We start from the raw sequence: 15,968 nt of genomic DNA on the forward strand, positions 1-15,968 counted from the left end.
ATATATATATATATATATATATTAAAGCATAACAGAGTTGATTTGAATTAACATATTATTTCGGGCTAGATTCAAATATGGGAAAATACCATGAAAATGGAAAGCAGCCAGCGGAGGTTTGGGAAACAGAGATACAGAGGGGGAAATGAGCTTTAAGGCAGTTGGCTTGGGTTTGAATCCCAGCTTTGCCAGTTTCTGATTGGGTTGCCTTCTCGGGGTATCAGTTTCCTCTAGTGAAACGGGGGTGCATGGTCTACCCTGGAGACTGTCAGGAGGGTCCGGCGAGATCATGCACTCTGACTGCTTAGGTGCTTTTCAGAGCTGGGCAGGACGTCCCGGCTGTCCCAGCCGCTCCGTGTGTCCTCACCCTCCATCCTCTCTCTGCCCCCAGCCTCTCGAGCAGCATGCAGTCCCTGTCCTCGGGCAGCAGCCCTGGGTCCCTCACGTCCAGCCGGGGCTCCCTGGCTGCCTCCAGCCTGGACTCCTCCGCCTCCGCCAGCTTCACTGACCTCTACTATGACCCCTTCGAGCAGCTGGACTCGGAACTGCAGAGCAAGGTGGAGTTCCTGCTCCTGGAGGGGGCCACGGGCTTCCGGCCCTCGGGCTACATCACCACCATCCACGAGGACGAGGTGGCCAAGACCCAGAGGGCCGAGGGGGGCGGCCGCCTGCAGGCCCTGCGCTCCCTGACCGGCACCCCGAAGTCCATGACTTCTCTGTCTCCACGCTCCTCCCTCTCCTCCCCGTCCCCGCCCTGCTCCCCTCTCATCGATGACCCCCTCCTGGCTGGAGACGCCTTCCTGAGCCCCCTGGAATTTGAAGATCCGGAGCTGAGTGCCACTCTGTGAACTGAGCCTTGGCAGTGGCAGCCGGGAGAGGTACCAGCTGGAGGAACCCGGAATGGAGGGCAAGCAGTTGGGCCAAGGTAGAGAACACAACCACAGCGGGAGGGTAGGAGCCTCCAGGAGGGAGGGAGGGGGGAACTGTGCTCAGGCCTGGGCACGGACCGCAATGATAATCATGATCATTGTCATACCATAGGGCTTATGGATTTCTTTATTCATTCAGTAGAGTGTACTTACATGTTCTACGTCTTGGGCTAAGGGTTTTTCTGTGGTGGATTCATTCATTCAGCAGGTAATTATCATTAAGTACATACTGAAATGAAATGCCAGGCCTGTGCGAATGGATGCACATGGCTCATCCATTCATTCAGCAGAGGTGCCATGCGCCAGGCACTGGGCTAGTCACAGGGATACAGTCTTCAGGACAGACGGGTCCCTGCTCCCATAAAGCGTCTGTGCAAAGGAAGGCCCAGGCGGTTACTGTACAACCAGGCCAATAAAAGCACTGGGAAGAAATTACACTAGGGGATGTGATGGAGGTTTTCAGGTTGGGTTGTGAAGGAGGGTGGCCTTGAACCGGGGCTTCCACAGGGGGAACGAGCCAGCCTTGGGGGAAGCAAGAGCAAGTCTCTGAGGCCAGAGCTAGGGGTCTGCAGGAGGTGCCAGGCACCGGGGTCACCAGCAGGGCTGGAGACGCAGGGGGATTCTGGTCCCGGAAGGCCTGGGGGCCTGTGGGAAGGAGTTTGGGTTTTATCCTAATTGCAGTGGGGATCCATGTGAGTGTTTGCAGCCAGGGAATGTGATCTGACTCCCATTCTGCATGGGGTCGGATTGAACACACTGGTGCGGATTGAGATTCATGTTGGAATGTCCCAAACAGAAGGCAATGCTGAGGATGGCAGCTAAGACTTATTGAGAGAAAGCCGTGTAATAAATCATAACAAGCTAACATTTATTGGGGTGCATCAAAGGTGGGCGATGTGATTTATAGGGTGCAATAGCTTATTTGTATTGTGCCCACTTCACAGATGAGAAAACAGCAGTTTAGAAAGATGACATCACTTGCCGTAGGCCCCCCTCCCCACACACACAGAAGCGGGAAAGCAAGGATTGGAATATGGGTGTTTCTTTGACCCAAGAACCCAACATCTTTGTTGTCACTCTCCTCTTAGCATGCGAAGTAGCCCAGGGTGTTCGTTCCTGGGACACTTAGGCGCTCTCTGGCCCCACTGTGCCCGCCTGACCTTGGGTGTGAAGGTCAGGTCTGAGCAGGTGCTCAGTAAGCTCACCTTCAGCTCTGGCCTTTCCTGGCTCTGACTTACTGAGTGCAGGTATACAAGACACTGTTATGCATATGTGCTCATTTAAGCCTCACAGCAACTCTGAGGTAGGTGCTGCTCTATCCCCATAAAACAGAAGAAAGAAGTGAGGCACGGTGAGGTTACACGACTTGTCCGAGGTCAGTGTCACAGCTAGGAAGCGGGAGTGTCAGGATGGGCGCCAGGCCCGCCTGGAACCCACGTGAAGCCGGTGCCGGCTCTGTCTGCCTCAGGTGCCTGCTCCTGCCTCCTCGAGTGGCCAACTGGAAGCCGGACCCATCTGAGCATCGAGGCTACGGGAATGGGCAGGAGGGCCATGCGGTGCCCAGAATTATCCCTTTGTGTGCAAGGGAGAGCCAGATTCCCTAGTTAATTAGAGGCTCTGCTGCGTGAGTTTCCTTAGATGAGGAGCCGAGAGACCCCTGGGCTCCCTCAGCAGGAAGGGGGTCATGCTGTGTGCTCTCAGACAGAATAAAAGCAGGCTTCCTCCTACAGCAGGTGGCAATTTCAGACAATTTGGTCCCTGAAGAGGAGGTGCAGGTGGGACCTCTAACAACACTTGACCCCAGCCGACACTCAGACCCCAGCCAGGTGCCAGGAGTGACTCCCCTCCTGCCCCCACAGTGTCCTTTCGGGCCGTGGGCCAGAGACAGCCCCTCTTAGGATGGCGTTTCCGTCATGCCACCTCCAGAACCTCCCTATAGCGATCGATGCCAGGCTGAGCCCAGACGCTAAGCAGGTTAAGGGATTAGGGCTGCCGTTCAGTCAGCAGACAAATTAATCTCCGTAAGTGGTTTAGCGGAGGGTGGAGATGTGGGGGTCTGGAGACAGGAGGTCTGCAGGCTGCAGCAGGTGTGGGCCCCAGGCTGGAAAAGCCACCCCAGGTGGCTGCTTGCATCTCCCAGGCTCCCACCACATCCCTTTCCCCAGCCTGCTCGCCCCCAGTCTCTCCAGTCTGCCCCCACTTCACCCCCCCGCCCCAGAGACTTTTGAGGGCCTCCGTCAAGGGCAGGGAGCTGAGCTGAGCTAGGGGTGGAATGGGACAGGCCGAGTGGGAGAGCCAATGCTTCCGTCCTTCCCGCCCCTCCCTTGCCCTTCCCGAGGGTCCAGGTGTGTAGGGATTCACCCGGAAGGCATGGGGGTGTCATCGCAGTAAGGACTGAGGTAATGGGTTTTGTAGAGCGCTTTCCCCACACCAGTCTATGCTACAAGCTTCCCTATAATGTCGGAGTGAGTCTTCCCAACAGCCCTACAAGGTGAGTATTCTCCCCATTTTACAGATGAGGAATCGGGGCTCACAGACGTGACATCGGTGGTGACATCGGTGTTCTAGTATCTTTTTTTAAAATATATTTTTTTATTGATTTCAGAGAGCAAGGGAAAGAGAGAAAGAGAGAGAGAGAGAGAGAGGAGAGAGAAACATCAGTGATTAGAGAGAATCACCTATTGGCTGCCTCCTGCACTCCCCCTACTGGGGAGTGAGCCCACAACCCAGGCATGTGACCTGACCGGGAATCGAAACATGCCCTCCTGGTTCACAGGTCAGTGCTCAACCACTGAGCCATGCTGGCCGGGCAGTGTCTCAGTATCTTGAAGCAGTAAGTGGTGGAGCTGAGAACTGAACCCAGGCAGTTTCACCCAGACGTCAAACACAGGATCAGATGCTACCCTTTCTTCACCCCGAAGCAAGGCGGCACCTGGCTGTCGCGTTCACAGGTGGTTGGAATTTGTCAGGACCCTCTTAGGACAGAGGATGGATGGATCTCAAGTGTGTGTTGCAAAGGCAGTGCCCTGGTTCTGAACCCCACCTTGCCACCCTTCTCCCACCTCTTCCTCCAGCTGTGAAGACGGCCCAGGGGTGTGGCCTCAAAGTGGCCTGCGTCTCGGCTGCCGTGTCGGATGAATCCGTGGCCGGGGACAGTGGCGTGTATGAGGCTTCCGTGCAAAGGTGGGTCCCTGAGACCTGGGTCTCTTGAAACTGTGATCCCGCAGATGTTGGGCCCCCAAGATGTGTGGGAGGGGCATCCCCTACAGCAGGGCATGCCCCGGGGACCCCATCTTCCCCCAGCAACCAAAGATGCAGGCAGGGCAGCTCCTCCTAGGGCTGGGGCGCTTCAGATTTGGGAGAGCGCTAGTTTCGTGGTCGCCATTAAGGGGCATAAGACTAGGGGAGCACGTACTAGAGAAAGGGAAGCCCCTTCAAGTCAGACCAGGAGCGATGGTGGGAAGGCAGGGTGTGCAGGGGGGCTGAGCAGACCTGCCAACCTTTTCTCCTTGAGGAGCGACCGCACCTTCCCGGACAGAGCCCAGGTCGCTGCAAGGGATTCTGACGCCCCTCTTTCCCGCGTGCCTTCCAGACTCGGTGCATCATCAGAAGCCCCTGCTTTCGACAGTGAGGAGCCAGACGCGGTGGGAGCAACCCGGGTTCAGGTTGCCCTGCAGTAAGTATCGGGGAGAGGGGACAGAGGGTCTGTGCAAGGCCTCTTCCTCCTGGGCAGCATCTGCCCAGCCCGCTGCCCAGGGAGGAAGGCAGAGCAGCAGGACCTGCTGACAGGGTGGACTCCTAATGAAAAGGGGCCACCCTTCGCTGCCTCCCAGCACCCATTTTACAAGAGAAAAACAAGGTCTTGAAGACCTTGTTACGTGCCCCGACTCACTGCGCGGGCCAGTGGCAGAGCCAGCCCCTGCCGGAGCCCTTCCTGCCTCTCGCTGCTGTGGCTTTTGTCGCAGCATCTCAACCAGGTCTCCGCCATCTGGACCGAAGTCACCCCCTGGGAGCTGCAGCCCAGATGGGTGGTTCTTGTTTTCTTTTGATGGGGGATGGCCTCAATTGTTTAAAAAAAGTTTGCCATTTTAACCATTTTTTTTAAGTGGTTTTCGAGAGAGGAAGGGAGAGAGAGAAACATTGATGTGAGAGTAAAGTGGTTTTCGAGAGAGGAAGGGAGAGAGAGAGAAACATTGATGTGAGAGAGACACATTAATTGGTTGCCTCCTGAATGTGGCCCAACTGGGGATCGAGTCCACAACCTGGGAATGTGCCCTGACCAGGAATCGGACCCACCAACCACCTCTTGGTGTAGGGGATGACACTCCAAACAACTGAGCCACACCGGCCAGGGCCTCAATATCTTTTTAACAGATTTTTTAATTGATTTTTAGAGAGAGAGGAAGGGAGAGGGAGAGAAACATCAATGTGAGAGCAAAACATGGATCAATCCCCTGCCCCCCTGGTACCCCCTACAGGGGATTGGGATTGAGCCCGCAACCCAGGCATGTGACCTGACTGAGAATCAAACTGGCAACCTTTCTCTGCAGGGTCTCAACACCTACCAGGGCCTCAGTATTTTTTTTTTAATAAGAATTAATTGCCAATATTTAAGTATCAGGAAATTTCACACAAACTTCTGACTTCCCTTTAAAATTCGTCCTTCCCTGCTCCTGCATTCCTGCATAGCAGCGAAGCAATGGCCTGTGCTATCTGACTCACCACAGTCTCCAGAGCTGCCCGCAGCCACGTCTGTGATTATTAAGAGAGAGACAGCCCAACCGGCCTGGCTCAGTGGTTGAGCATTGACCTATGAACATGAGATCACGGTTCAATTCCCAGTCAGGGCACATGCCCGGGTTGCGGACTCCATCCCCATTGTGGGGCATGCAGGAGGCAGCCGATCAATGATTCTCTCTCATCATTGATGTTTCTATCTCTCTCCCCCTCTCCCTTCCTCTCTGAAATCAATAAAAACATATTTAAAGGAAAAAAGAGAGAGACACATGCGTTACCCACAGGTGCTCCATGTGCCCCTTTTCCTTGCAGGTATGACGAGAAGAATAAGCAGTTTGCAATATTAATCGTCCAGCTGAGTAACCTTTCTGCCCTGTTGCTGCAGCAGGACCAGAAAGTGTGAGTATCTAGCGGACAAGGTGGAGTGTGTGTCTTCCTCTCCGCAGCCATCCCTGGGTCACTCTCCTGCTCGGACAGCGGCCTCCGTAAACCCACTGCTGGTATTTCATGCCTGTGACCTTGACGCTAAGGGTCAGGCAGTGAATGTGGATACAGGCACAGTGGCAAACACGCCAGCTCTCATGAGAAGCCCTCTGGACCCTTCGATTCCTTCACACGTACGTCCTGAGCACCTACCGTGTGCCAGCATGAATTATGGGCCAGGGAGCAAATCCCCGCCCCTGTGAACTTGAGGCCCCGTGAAGAAGGTGGCCATGGCCCCTTCTGTCTGCTCTGAGCTCAGGTGTTCCCCGCAAAGACAGGCGCGCCATCCTCAAGCGTCAGCGCCATTCCTGTGCTTCTGTCGGGATTTCCCTGAAATGGATCATCCGGCAAATACCTACCCTCTGCCTGTTGGCTCCTCACTGCAGACGGGTTCTGTTTCATTGAGCTCGTCTGCCTACCTGTTCTCCTCTCGCTACACCCTAAGCCCTGACGACAGCAGCAGGAGCTCCTATTTCTGTGGTCTGCACCCAGCCAGCCTCCGGGGGTGCGCCATGCGGGAAGGAGGGGGGCAGGAGGAAAGCCGGCCAAGCAGAAGGAAGATGGGATAGCACCCGGGGGTGGTTTTCTGTCTCACGCTCACCCACGCAGCACCGGGATGGGGAACCTTCTGCATAGCTCATTGGTCCTCCCACAGGTATCTGGGCGAGAGAGCCTAAGAGCGAGCTGTCTGGGTCCAAGGGTAAATGCATCTGTGATTTTGTTCGGATGGCACGTTCCCCTCCGCAGGGGTTGTCACACTTGGCCTTCCTACCAGCAGCGGTATGAGGGCTCCTCGGTGGTAACAAGCAGCCTCGTCGGTCCTGCACGTGGACCTCTGCACGCTGCTGGCCTCAGGCTCCCCATGCGTTGAGGTCCTAAGGACTTAGGAGATTCAGGGGGAGGAAGAGCAGTGCGTTATCCTTAGGGGCCCTCAGTATCCTTCACACACACACCTGCGTGACGACCTGAGAAATGACAGTTGTTCACTCTGGCATTTGCAGCACGCAGTTAGCCCGACACCCCAGGCCCAGACCTGGGCTGACCCGGGCTCTCCTGCGTCTCTGTCTCCCTCCAGGAACATCCGTGTGGCCGTCCTTCCCTGCTCCGAAAGCACCACCTGCCTGTTCCGGACGCGGCCTCTGGACGCCTCGGACGCCCTCGTGTTCAATGAGGTGTTCTGGGTGTCCATGTCCTACCCAGCCCTTCACCAGAAGACCTTAAGAGTCGACGTCTGTACCACTGACCAGAGCCATCCGGAGGATTGCCTGGTGAGGGCTGTGTCTGTCTGTCTGTCTGTCTGTCCTCTGGGGAATGGTGCATCGTGTTCTTCAGGGAGAAGGTCTGGAGAAAAGGCTGTAGGCTCAGCTGGGCTTCTGGGCAGAGACCTTTCCACGGGCAGACAGCACTCTCAGACTTATTGGGGGTGGGGGAGCTCGGTTCACAGAAGAGTGACAGCCCTGAAAGTGTTTTTTAAGATGCCACGACCTCGACGATAACTAGCCGCATACCATGGCTTTACCGTGCGGCACTACAGGAGAACACATATACAGGGGCTCAGATCCCACCTTCACCACTCGCGGTGTAGCTGGGTGACCTTGGGCAAGTTACTTAACCTCTCTGGTCCAGTTTTCTCATCCGTAAAATGCAAATGGTAATGCCCACTAGAAGAGTCGTTATAAGGATTACAAGAGACTGTTTTCTCATCCATAAAATGCAAATGGTAATGCCTGCCTTGTGCCCACTAGAAGAGTCGTTATAAGGATTACAAGAGACAGTTCATGTAAAGCACCTACTCAGGTGTCTGGCACACAGTAGGTTCTCATTGGATGGGGCCACTGCTAGTCCACGCCCTGGAGCAGAGCCCCTCCAACTTCCTCCTCCTCCTCCTCCTCCTCCCCCTCCTCCCCCCATTGGCAGAAGTCAGGATTAGAGAGGAAGTAGCTCCGGGTACATTTGTGTTCCAGGAAAGCCATTCCCTAGAGCCAGGCTGACCCAAGTACATAGAAATGTTGCTCAGTTTTCTCATCTGTAAAATGGGGCTTCGAAGCTAACTCAGGCGCTTGTTGTAATGCACAAATGAGTTAAGAGAAGTGGGGAACCTCCTTGCTCTCCATCCCCGACCCTGACGTGTTTGTGCTGTGAAACCCTGGTCTGCCGGGGAATTGGGGGCCGCAGCTTTGGAATGTTGGCCCTGAGGCTGTCACCAGCCCTGTGCTTCCCTGCGCAGCCCTGAGTTTCCTAAGACAGTTCATCTCTCAGTCTCAGTTTCCTTACCTGACAGGTGGCTCTCTGGGGGTTAAATGAGGTGCTAAAGCAGCACTTCCCAAACTGGTGAGAGACACGCACAGGTTACCCGGGGCTCTGGTTAGAATGCAGAGTCTGGTTCAGCAAGTCTGTGATGGGGTCCGAGGTGATGGGGTCCGAGGTTCTGCATTTTGACACGCCCCCAGGAGATGCTGGCACTGCTGGTGCCATAGCAAGGATGCAGAGCGGTGAAGAGTCTCCCTGGAAGCTGGTTCCTGTCCCTCCTCAGCTGGGTACATCACTGCATCTGCGGTTGTCATTATTACCGACAGTTAGGCAACAGTCAGCATTTATGTGGCAGGCCCTGGGCTAAGCTCCTTACGTGTATTCTCTCTATTGATTCTCAGTCAGTCTTATAAAATAGGTCCTATTATACCAGTGAGGAAACTGAGGCACAAAGAGGAGAAAGGACTTTCTCAAGGTCACACAGTCAGGAGGTGGCAGGTGCAGAGTTAGAACCCAGGCAGGTTCGCCTGTGCAGCTCACCCAGGTCAGCCCCTCCCTGTGTCCTCAGCGCCGGCACCATGCTCCCTGGAGCCCACAGGTGGGGACGGTGACCGAAGGGTGTGGCAGGCATGGAGGACGCTGAGTGACAGCAGAGCGCTTTTTCAAGCCCAGGCTCCCCCCAGCCTAGTGTTTCCGCAGCCCTGGCCATGCCTAGATGAGCAGAGACTCAGTCCTGTTTTCTTCTCCTAATTGGATGCCTTTTATTCCTCCTCCCTAATTGATGTCTGGCCAGTGCCGGTTGCCATGGCAGCAGCCAAGCGCTCATCCCACCGTGGCTTGTCTCCATCCTCAGCCAATGAGAGGCCTATTTCTCCGTATCCTGTGGGGAGATGGAGTGTCAGGCTGTCGTGTTCTGGTGGCTGGAGGAGGCGAGGAAGTGAGACACGAGGGGAGAGGGCTGTCTGCTTCCACGCAGAGGCCCCCTCACCGCTGCATTTGCAGAGTCTGAGCCATCTCGTCCGCCAGCCACAGTAGTGCCCATCCTGAGTGTGTCCGTGTGTCTAGTGCTGGGCTAAGAACTTCGTGTGCAGTGTCTCGCTTCATCCTCACAGCAGCCCTGGGAAGCAGCGTTAGGATTACCGCTGTTTGACAGATAAGGGATCAAGGCTAAGTAACCTACCCGGGCCATCCAGTGAGTCGGTGGAGGAGTCTGGGTGTGAACACAGATCCCACGTCCCTTGTGCAGAGCCATCGCACTGTCCTACTTCTCACAGGATCACTGTGCGTGTCTCTCATGTCCCAGACCCAGATTAGGGGTTTGGGGGAGTATGTGGCCTGCCTTCCCCAGTATCGCAGGCCACAGTCCTATCAGATGCTCTAGCGTGGCCTAAACGGGTCACAGGCTGTCCGGTGGGGCCCTGGTTGCCCACCCCGACCACTGAGCTCAGTGCCACAGGTTCTGTGAAGGCAGCCCATTTCCCAGGCCCCACTCATGGCCCGTGGATAACCGGCACGGTGGCTCCCCACCCTTTCTCCCCCTGCCACCCCCGCGTGCCACAACCCCAGGTCTGTCGCAGTGCACTCTCTCCCCCTGCGCAACAGGAGAAGCACTCAGCTGTGCTGGGTGACGTCACTTTGTCATCATGTCTCGAAGCTCCCGTGAGCCCCGAGAATGCTCAGCACTATTCTCGTCTCCATAGACAGTTCCCTCCCCGCTCCTCCCAGTGCTGAGTTCTTGCCCTCTCTCCTCCAGCCTCCAGCAGCTCCGTCCCCACCCTCCGTGGGGCCTGGGGCCCTGGCTTCACTCAGTGAGAGGTTAGAAGGAACCCGAAGAGTTCCCACAGCTCCCACCACCTCTAGCTGGTCTCGTGGGTTCTGCCATTTCTCCTGGTTCTAGGGATGGGCCCTCCCCACCCCCATCTCTGGCCATTCTCTCTCAGGGACGGCACGGCCACCATGATTCTGCTCCATCCTGTCTTCAGGTCTGCCGAGGCCCTGGCTTCACTCAGTGAGAGGTTAGAAGGAACCCGAAGAGTTCCCACAGCTCCCACTACCTCTAGCTGGTCTCGTGGGTTCTACCATTTCTCCTGGTTCTAGGGATGGGCCCTCCCCACCCCCATCTCTGGCCATTCTCTCTCAGGGACGGCACGGCCACCATGATTCTGCTCCATCCTGTCTTCAGGTCTGCCGCCTCCACCGCATCTGGCCGGTCAATAGACCAACATGCTGTTATTTCTCCTATGCTTCACAAAACCTTTTTTTTTTAACCCCATTTCTACCTGCTCCTGTTATCTTGGATTTCAGCCCCAAGGCTTGCTCCAGCCTCATGGTGCCCTTGAATACACCTGCAAGCTCCCCCCTCCAGGCCTTCGCACTTGTTGTCTCTTCGAAATATTGATGGACAAGGCTCACTCCCTTGCCTCATTCTGGGCTTAACCCACGTGCCGCCCACCTCAGTGAGGTCCTTTTTTTTAAAATATATTTTTATTAATTTCAGAGAGGAAGGTGAGAGGGAGAGAGAGAGATAGAAACATCAATGATAGAGAATCATTGATTGGCTGCCCCTGCATGCCCCCTACTGGGGATTGAGCCTGCAATGTGGGCATGTGCCTTTGATCAGAATCGAACCCGGGACCTTTTAGTCCGAATGCCAATGCTCTATCCACTGAGCCAAACCAGCTAGGGCTCAGTGAGGTCTTTTTGCCACCCTGTGGACAATCACATGCCCCATCCACTCTTATCCCCTCGTATACCCTTCCCCTGTATTATTTTCCCTGCAACTTTCATCACCTAACATCTGTCTATAGCACAGATTTTAGGGTACACGTCATTTTCACATTCTATCATCTCTGAAGGTAAGATGTAATTTATACTAGATGGCGGTTCCTCTCTATTCAGTTGATTTGTTGTAGTTTGTTTTGTTCTTAAGGGATCTATTTATATGATTCAAAGAAAAATTGTTTAGAAAGGTTTACTACAGAGAAATCCTCCTCTCTTTATCCTGTCCACCCAGTCCCACCACCTACTATATAGGTAACCACATTCACTGGCTTCTTTTTTCTCTTTCCATTATTTCTTTTATATTTTATTATTTCTTTTATATTTTATTGATTTCAGAGAGGAAGGGAGAGGGAGAAAGAGATAGAAACATCAACGATGAGAGAAAGTCACTGATCAGCTGCCTCCTCCACGCCCCACACTGGGGATCGAGCCCACAACCCAGGCATGTGCCCTGACCGGGAATCGAACCATGACCTCCTGGTTCATAGGTCAACGCTCAACCACTGAGCCACACGGGCCGGGCTCCATTTTTTCTTGTTGTACATAGGATCATGTGATCATGTTCACTCCCCCTTGTACCTCAAATATTTCTTATAGAAAATGTGGCACACTATGTATTCTGTTCTGCATTATCCTATTTTTCTCTTTAACAATCTAGCCTGGGGATCTCTCCATTTCAGTACCTAGAGATAAACATTTAATAAGCTTTTGGCAAATGAGCAAACCAGTGAATGGATAATTCGTGAATGCGTGATTGTTGGAAATGATCAACAACTAGCCCTCCCTTCCGCCCCGGAAGCTTCTGTCCCACCCGGAGTGATGTTTTCCATACGGGAGCCAAATTCCCCAGCTCTCCTTGTCGCCCCTGCTCCTAACTCTCCCTTTTCCCTCCTCAACAGGGAGGCGCCCAGATCAGCCTGGCTGAGGTGTGCCGGTCTGGGGAGAGGTCGACTCGCTGGTACAACCTCCTGAGCTACAAATACTTGAAGCAACAGAGCAGGGAATCCAAGCCAGGGGGAGCCCGAGCCCCCACCCCCGGGCCTGAGAGCACGGTGAGCGGGGGGGCCCCCTCCAGCACAGGCAGCCCCTGGAGGGAGTGGCCTCTCCCAGGAGGGGGGTGGCGGGGGAGGGGACAGGGTAGGAGAGATCTCCCCCACCTGCAGCTTTCTCCTTCCCGATTGTGCCCTCCCCTCTGTGCTTTCCTTGCCCTGATACAACTTGTGTGGTGAACACCTTCACTCACCACATTTTAAACATGAATTGGGGAAGAAAAGAAAAAACTGTGCAAGGTACAAAATTAGCCTTTATTGAGACCCTACTATGTGCCTAGCGGAGGCTTTCTGTAAGAGGCAGAGGGAAACCATGGGAAGAACAGCCAGGAGACGGGTGAGGGGTTTCTTTTTCTCTCTCTCTCTCTCTCTTTTTTTTTTTTTTTTAGTATATTTTTATTGGTTTCAGAGAGGAAGGGAAAAGGGGAGAGGACAGAAACATCAATGATGAGAGAGAACCATTGATGGGCTGCCTCCTGCACACCCACACTGAGGATCGAGCCTGCAACCCAGGCATGTGTCCTGACTGGGGAATTGAACCTGACCTCCTGGTTCATAGGTTGACACTCAACCACTGAGCCACGCCAGGGCAAGAGACTGGAGCTTTCTTTGTTGGGTGACGGTGGTCCGTCATTTCACCTGTCAGCTTCTACACTTGTGATCTGGGTCAGAGAAGGTTGTTAGGAAGCTTTGGAAGTGCCTGTAAAGAGCACTTGATCAGTGATGTCTGTTTTGTTATTATTTTTTCTTATAAAGAAAAATCTTATATTTGCCCATTTTTTTTAAATTAAAAAATACATATGTTTATTTTAGTGCGGTACGCTTTCACCTCTGAACTGTCCTTAAACTCTTTCCTGCACTTGGAAAGCCCACATCCGCTGGCCACGTAGACGGGCCAGGGCTCTGTTGAGCAATGAAGTTGCCCTTGAACACAGAGTGATGCAGTGTATGGGGTCTTAATAGGGTCCCCGAGATCGTGTTAGGGACTCTGTAATGCTTCTTCCCTCCATCAGTACTTGGTTACTTTGGGCAGTCACTGCCTAGAATTTCAGTGGAGCGGATGGGCTAGGTCACCCAGTTAGGGAGAAGGGTCAGAATTAAATCTGTCTACTTCTCCTCTTCCTCCTCCTCCTCATTTTCATCATCATCATCATTTTCTGTACTTTCTTTTTTATCAGGCACTGTCCTGATTATGTACAGTTTACCAAGGTTCAGAAAGGTTACCTAAGGACAAACATCTAATAAGCAACAAAGCTATATCGCAAACCCATTTCTCCCGCACTCCAAACATGTGACCATGAGCTGGCAAAGGTCTTAACAACAAGACCCCTCTGCTTTCTAGAGCCTGTTCTTGGATAAGTCACATTAGCCTGAGGCACATTCGTTTTCTCTTTCCCTTTCCTCAAGGGAATAATCATAATCTCTCCCAGCCAGGATGGCTGCAAAGGTTCAGTTAGATGCTACTTGTAAGCCATTTACCAGTGCCTGGCACATACCAGGCCTTCGGCTGATTTTAGTTCCTCTTTCCTTTGCCAAAAGACAATCTGGCTTTATACTACCAACCGCATCTGCAATTAACCCTGCGCTCAGAAAAGGTCAGTTTGGCTTTGCTGTTAGCAGACACTGAGTGCCTTTATGTGCTAGGCACTCTTGCGTACCTTATGCGTATAATCTTCATAACAACCCTTTGTCACAGGTTATTAGGAAACGGAGTCTGAGGGGTTAAATAATTTAACTCACACCAGCTTTTTCACTGGAGATACCATTCAGTGTAGATGTTCTTCCTCCAGGAAGCCTTCCCTGAATGCACCCCCCTAAGCTGACTTTGCCGTTGCTTCTCTGTTCCCAACCATCAATCCTTAACGTCTGGCATGGTCCCTATCACATTGCTTTGTAATCGATGGTTCCTGTGATGGTCTCCCTGGCTGTACTGTCATCTCCTTACAACCAGGGGCCTATAATTTGGTCTCCCTCAACTACCGGGCTGGGCTGTCTTCCAAAACTGTCCACACACAGGGTTATTTGCAGGAGAACTGCAGGGAGAAGAGCCAACGTATTTCCAACATATGTGACCTGGGGGCAAGCTGCTGACCCACTCGGTGCACTGGGAGGGCCACACCCTGAGAAGCTCCGATTCTTGCCAGGAGGGGCGGCGTCCACAGTGTGCCAGGGAACCCATCGGCCTTTGTCTCCACAGGACGCCGTGTCCACTCTGCTGGAACAGACAGCGGTGGAGCTGGAGAAGAGGCAGGAGGGAAGGAGCAGCACCCAGGACCTGGGAGACAGCTGGTAAGCAGGGGTGCCCTTGGGCCTCGGGAACTGATCTGGCTCGGACGTGGGCCCAGGGATGAGCTCCCTGAAGGCGGGCGCCACCAGGAGAGTGTCCCCCGGGAAGACTCAGAACCTGCTTCCTCACGGGCTCTGTCCAGGCAGCAAGGCAGTATGTAGTCCGGCACAGCGGTTCCCAAACCCCCGTCCTGATTTGTCGTTTGTGTTCAATGAAGCACTCACGCTAGTTCACATCTCATGTCATTAGTTTGTCTGGAAGTGCTTACATTTACTTTGGTTTAAAATTTTTTAAGCTGTATACCACTGTCAGTGGAAAAGAAGTATAATGTGCCATAATTTGGAGGTTTTTTCAGTAAGGAATTGCATTTGACCACGAGTAACAGAGCAGAAATAAGAGTCTTAAACAGATAGTTTATTTCTTCGTTATGGGAGAAGGCAATCCAAGGCTCATCTGTTAGCTGCAAGGTGCTACTGGGAACCCAGGCACCTTCTCTCATTCTGCTCCGCTGTCCTCACGGTGGGCCCTCCATCATCAAGGCTGTTTTATAGCCCAAAGTGGCTGCTGAGTCACCAGCCATCAGGCAGGCATCAGGAAAGAGGACGAAAGAGTGCCCTTGTGCCTCTTAACCGGGGAGCATTCCTGAAAGCACTTATGAGCCAGTTGGCCTATCTAACTGCAAGGGAAGCTGGGAATCGAGGTCTGTTCAGTTGGATACAAAAATCAGGGTTCTGTTAGTAAGGCAGAAAGTGGGAATGGACACTGAGGAGGCCAAGCCTGCCTCATATAGTGACCGTGGAAAATTAAATGTAATGAAAATAAAACAAGGGCATTAAAGTGTAGCTAGGTGCATTGCTGGCTACCGTTTTAAGCCGGAAGTCTCCCCTCCCCTTGTTAGAAAGGAAGCTTGGTCAGTGTTTCAGCTAGTGGTGGAGACCCTCCATGATGTAATCTGACAGAGAGCGAAGCGGAGACAGCTTTCTCATTGTGCAGTTCGGGGCCCTTTAATCCCTTGTAACCAGACAGAAAGGTCTCTTACACCTTAAGAAACAGTGATGTATGCAAGGGTTCACTCTTAGCTTCATCATTTTTTTGTGTAACCTTGGGCAAATCATTTTTACCTTTTTTTTAAATTCTTACCTGAGGATATGTTGAGAGAGAGAGGGAGAGAAACATTGATCGGTTGCATTCTGTACACACCCTGACTGGGGCTCGAACCCGCCACCTGGGCATGTGCCCTGAGCCACCGGGCCAGGGCAGCATTTTTAACTTTTTTTTTTAAAATATATTTTTATTGATTTCAGAGAGGAAGGAAGAGGGAGAGAGAGATAGAAACATCCATGAAGAAAGAGAATCATGGATCGGCTGCCTCCTACAAGTCCCCCACTGGGGATTGAGCCCACAACCCGGGCATGTGCCCTTGACTGGAATCGAACCTGGGACCTTTCAGTT

General features: G+C 53.2%; 1 protein-coding gene across 1 annotated transcript in view; it reads left to right on the top strand.

The window, feature by feature from the left end:
• WWC1 (WW and C2 domain containing 1) overlaps positions 1-15,968 on the top strand; it is a 126,668-nt gene that overhangs the window by 89,558 nt on the left and 21,142 nt on the right. Inside the window, 8 exon segments of the mRNA XM_005870618.2 lie at positions 392-841; positions 843-925; positions 4,004-4,112; positions 4,522-4,605; positions 5,979-6,065; positions 7,225-7,417; positions 12,080-12,232; positions 14,427-14,518. Coding sequence (XP_005870680.1) covers positions 392-841; positions 843-925; positions 4,004-4,112; positions 4,522-4,605; positions 5,979-6,065; positions 7,225-7,417; positions 12,080-12,232; positions 14,427-14,518 — 1,251 coding nt within the window.

This window comes from Myotis brandtii, unplaced genomic scaffold (assembly GCF_000412655.1).
Source record: "Myotis brandtii unplaced genomic scaffold, ASM41265v1 scaffold32, whole genome shotgun sequence".
Taxonomy (NCBI): Eukaryota; Metazoa; Chordata; class Mammalia; order Chiroptera; family Vespertilionidae; genus Myotis; species Myotis brandtii.